At 32.5% G+C, this 2,742-nt stretch overlaps 1 protein-coding gene across 1 annotated transcript; it reads left to right on the top strand.

The window, feature by feature from the left end:
- Positions 1 to 220: 220 nt before the first annotated feature.
- On the top strand, positions 221 to 1,865 carry LOC109339073. The gene is made up of 5 exons (XM_019576445.1): positions 221 to 452; positions 537 to 743; positions 827 to 919; positions 1,048 to 1,149; positions 1,390 to 1,865. Exons 1-5 carry the CDS (start codon positions 243 to 245, stop codon positions 1,783 to 1,785), a joined length of 1,008 nt encoding a protein of 335 aa, XP_019431990.1. The 5' UTR covers positions 221 to 242; the 3' UTR covers positions 1,786 to 1,865.
- The last annotated feature ends 877 nt before the right edge of the window (positions 1,866 to 2,742 follow it).

Raw genomic sequence — 2,742 nt, 5'->3', positions numbered from 1 at the left:
TATCAAAATCAACAGCTTAGCCACGGTTGCGTGCATCATTGTTTTGTACTATTAGTGACTTCCCAGGTCTAGACAACTTATCTGGATGGAACACTCATACATCACTTGCTTGTCCATCATGTAATTTTGATACAGAGTCTAAATGGCTAAAGTTTGGCGGAAAATATTGCTTCATGGGACATCGTCGATATTTACCACTAGATCATAATTGAAACTCTTCAGGAGAAATTGAAACTCGAAAAATGCAAGCAATTCAGGTTTGGCATTTGGAAAAAACTAAAAAAGTTATTGTGGAACTCAATGGTTATGGACAAGGCAATGACAATGGCTCAAACTTACTTGTGAGGTTTCTTGGTAAACTAGCTCAAAACTCAACAATTTGTCCTATTTATGTTAAAAGATGGGATTGGATGTCAAAGGATAATAGATACCAACAATGGAAATATATTGAGGTAATTATTTAAAAAATTTGCAATTTTAATAATTTTTTCCTATTGTCATTGAAAATTGACTAGCGTATTTAATAATGTGTGAAGGAAAATTTTGAGTTTGATTATGTTGCTGGAGTCAAATGGGCTATGAGTACTCTAGGTGAAAGATGGAGGGCCTATAAATATAGGTTAAGGTGTAAGTATTTCTATCCTAATAAAAGTAAGGAAGACATACTTGCTAATCCTCCTCCAGGTTTAGATTGTGCTGATTGGACTGCATTTGTGCATCATTATAAGGAGGATAAGATGAAGGTAAACATTATGTTGTGAAGTATTTAATTTCTCCAAGACTTGTATTTTTTTAATATAATGACTACAATGTTTGGCAATTGTAGAAACAAAGTTTGGCGAACACTAGAAGTCGCAAAAATCTTAAAGTTTCCCATGCTGGTGGTAGTATGAGCAATGCAAGGAGAGGTCGTAAAATGGTAAGTTGTCCTAGGTAATTGTATTATTGTACAGAACAAAGTTTTGTGAATGTAAAAACTTATGTTTTATTATTGTAAAGAATGAAGTTTTGTGAATGTAAAAACTTATGTTTCATTGGTTGTGTTAGGAGCTAAAATTGCAAAGACCTGTATGTCGTGGTGAGGTTGTTTTGTCAACTTTATTGAAGAAGGATGGAAGCTATGTAAGCGAAGAAGGAAAAACTCTAGCTGTAAGTAATTTAAAGTCTTTTCATACATGATGTGTTACATATGTCCTAAAAAGTGTATCATTTTTAGAACCATTTCCTAAGTTGTGAAATGGATAATGGTATGCAGTTAGTTAGGTAGGCAAACGCATAATATCATTTTGTCCTTTCTGATTCTATTGATGCAATTTTCCATTATAGGTTACTGCCATGCAATTTGCATTTTGCCACTATATAAATTATTAATTTCTTGTTATTTAATAGGATAAAATATCAGAGCATTTACCTCAAGATCAAGAAAATGTCACTACTTCAGGTGTTTCATCAAAGGTATTTGCTCATCCTAATGATGCAATTGGAAAAGCATATGGAGCTGAACATTCAGGTCGAGTGCATGGTTTGGGCACTGGTATTTGTCCCTCCAGTGTTTTTGGAACGTCTAGACATTTTACTGGTTTTTTGAATTCTAGTGGCTCTAGTCAACATGTTGAAGACTTGAAGAAATATGTAGAAACTTTGGAAGTAAAACTATCAGGGTATGCAGAGACCAAGGAGCAACTTGCACATACTCAGAATCGTTTGGCTACTCTTGAGAAGTTTCTAGTCGAAAAATTTGGTAGTGAGTTAACCACTTTCGCTCGTGATGTTCCACCATCTTAGATATGGTTTCTTAAAATTCATGAACTTATATGATCATAACATTTTGCATTTTGTGTTTATCAGCATTTTTGAATGTTAAACATTTGGTAATTGTATAAGATTCAATTTTATTATTATTAGCTAGCAAATATTTAATTTTATTATAAATTTACCATTATATTATTGAAAATAAAGATTGTGAGACAATGACACATTTGGATCATGAGAGGAGTATGTAAGAAAGTAACTTTAAATAAATTTAATTAGCCACGGATGTATTGTGGAAAAATAAGCAACTTAGCCACGGTTGTGGTGTGGCAAAATCAGAAACTTAGCCACGGTTCGACTGTAGCTGAATTAAATAGACTGTGGCTAAATAGATGTTACCACATTTCACAGAAGTGTAGCGAAATAACATAATGACCGTGGCTATATTTTAGCAACGCCATTCCTTGCCACAACGACATTAAGTGTGGCCACTCAATCTAGCTACGGTTTTTCCCTACTTTAGCCACGGTTTCAACCGTGGCTAACAGGAAGTTTTACTGTAGTGTTTGATGGGTCATTATTTTATTTAAGGTTAAGGTAGTTTTTGTTTATTTGAATTGATATATATATTTATCGTGTTAGTTATTATTTGTATTTATTATTCCATTGTTTGTAGTAACTTTTGGTCGTATAATAAATGATTTGTACTAATTCATATTAGAGTTTGACTAATCTATACTGTTTTAAAAATTAGACATGGTATCTAAGCATTTTCATCATTTGTGACATGTTTGGTTACTATTCAACTCCAAGATGTTGAAAATTCAGAACTTCGATTAGCCATATCTCTTTGTCATATCACCATCTCATTAGTATTCACTATTGTTTTCTCTCAAAATCACAATTCCACAATAAATGCAAAAAATAACCAAATAACAAAATAGTTTCCGATATAATAATTCATTTTCTTCCCTTATTTCTATAAATTGT

Source organism: Lupinus angustifolius, unplaced genomic scaffold (genome assembly GCF_001865875.1).
Source record: "Lupinus angustifolius cultivar Tanjil unplaced genomic scaffold, LupAngTanjil_v1.0 Scaffold_54_69, whole genome shotgun sequence".
Classification (NCBI taxonomy): Eukaryota; Viridiplantae; Streptophyta; class Magnoliopsida; order Fabales; family Fabaceae; genus Lupinus; species Lupinus angustifolius.
This window is presented reverse-complemented; position numbering and strand designations above follow the sequence as displayed.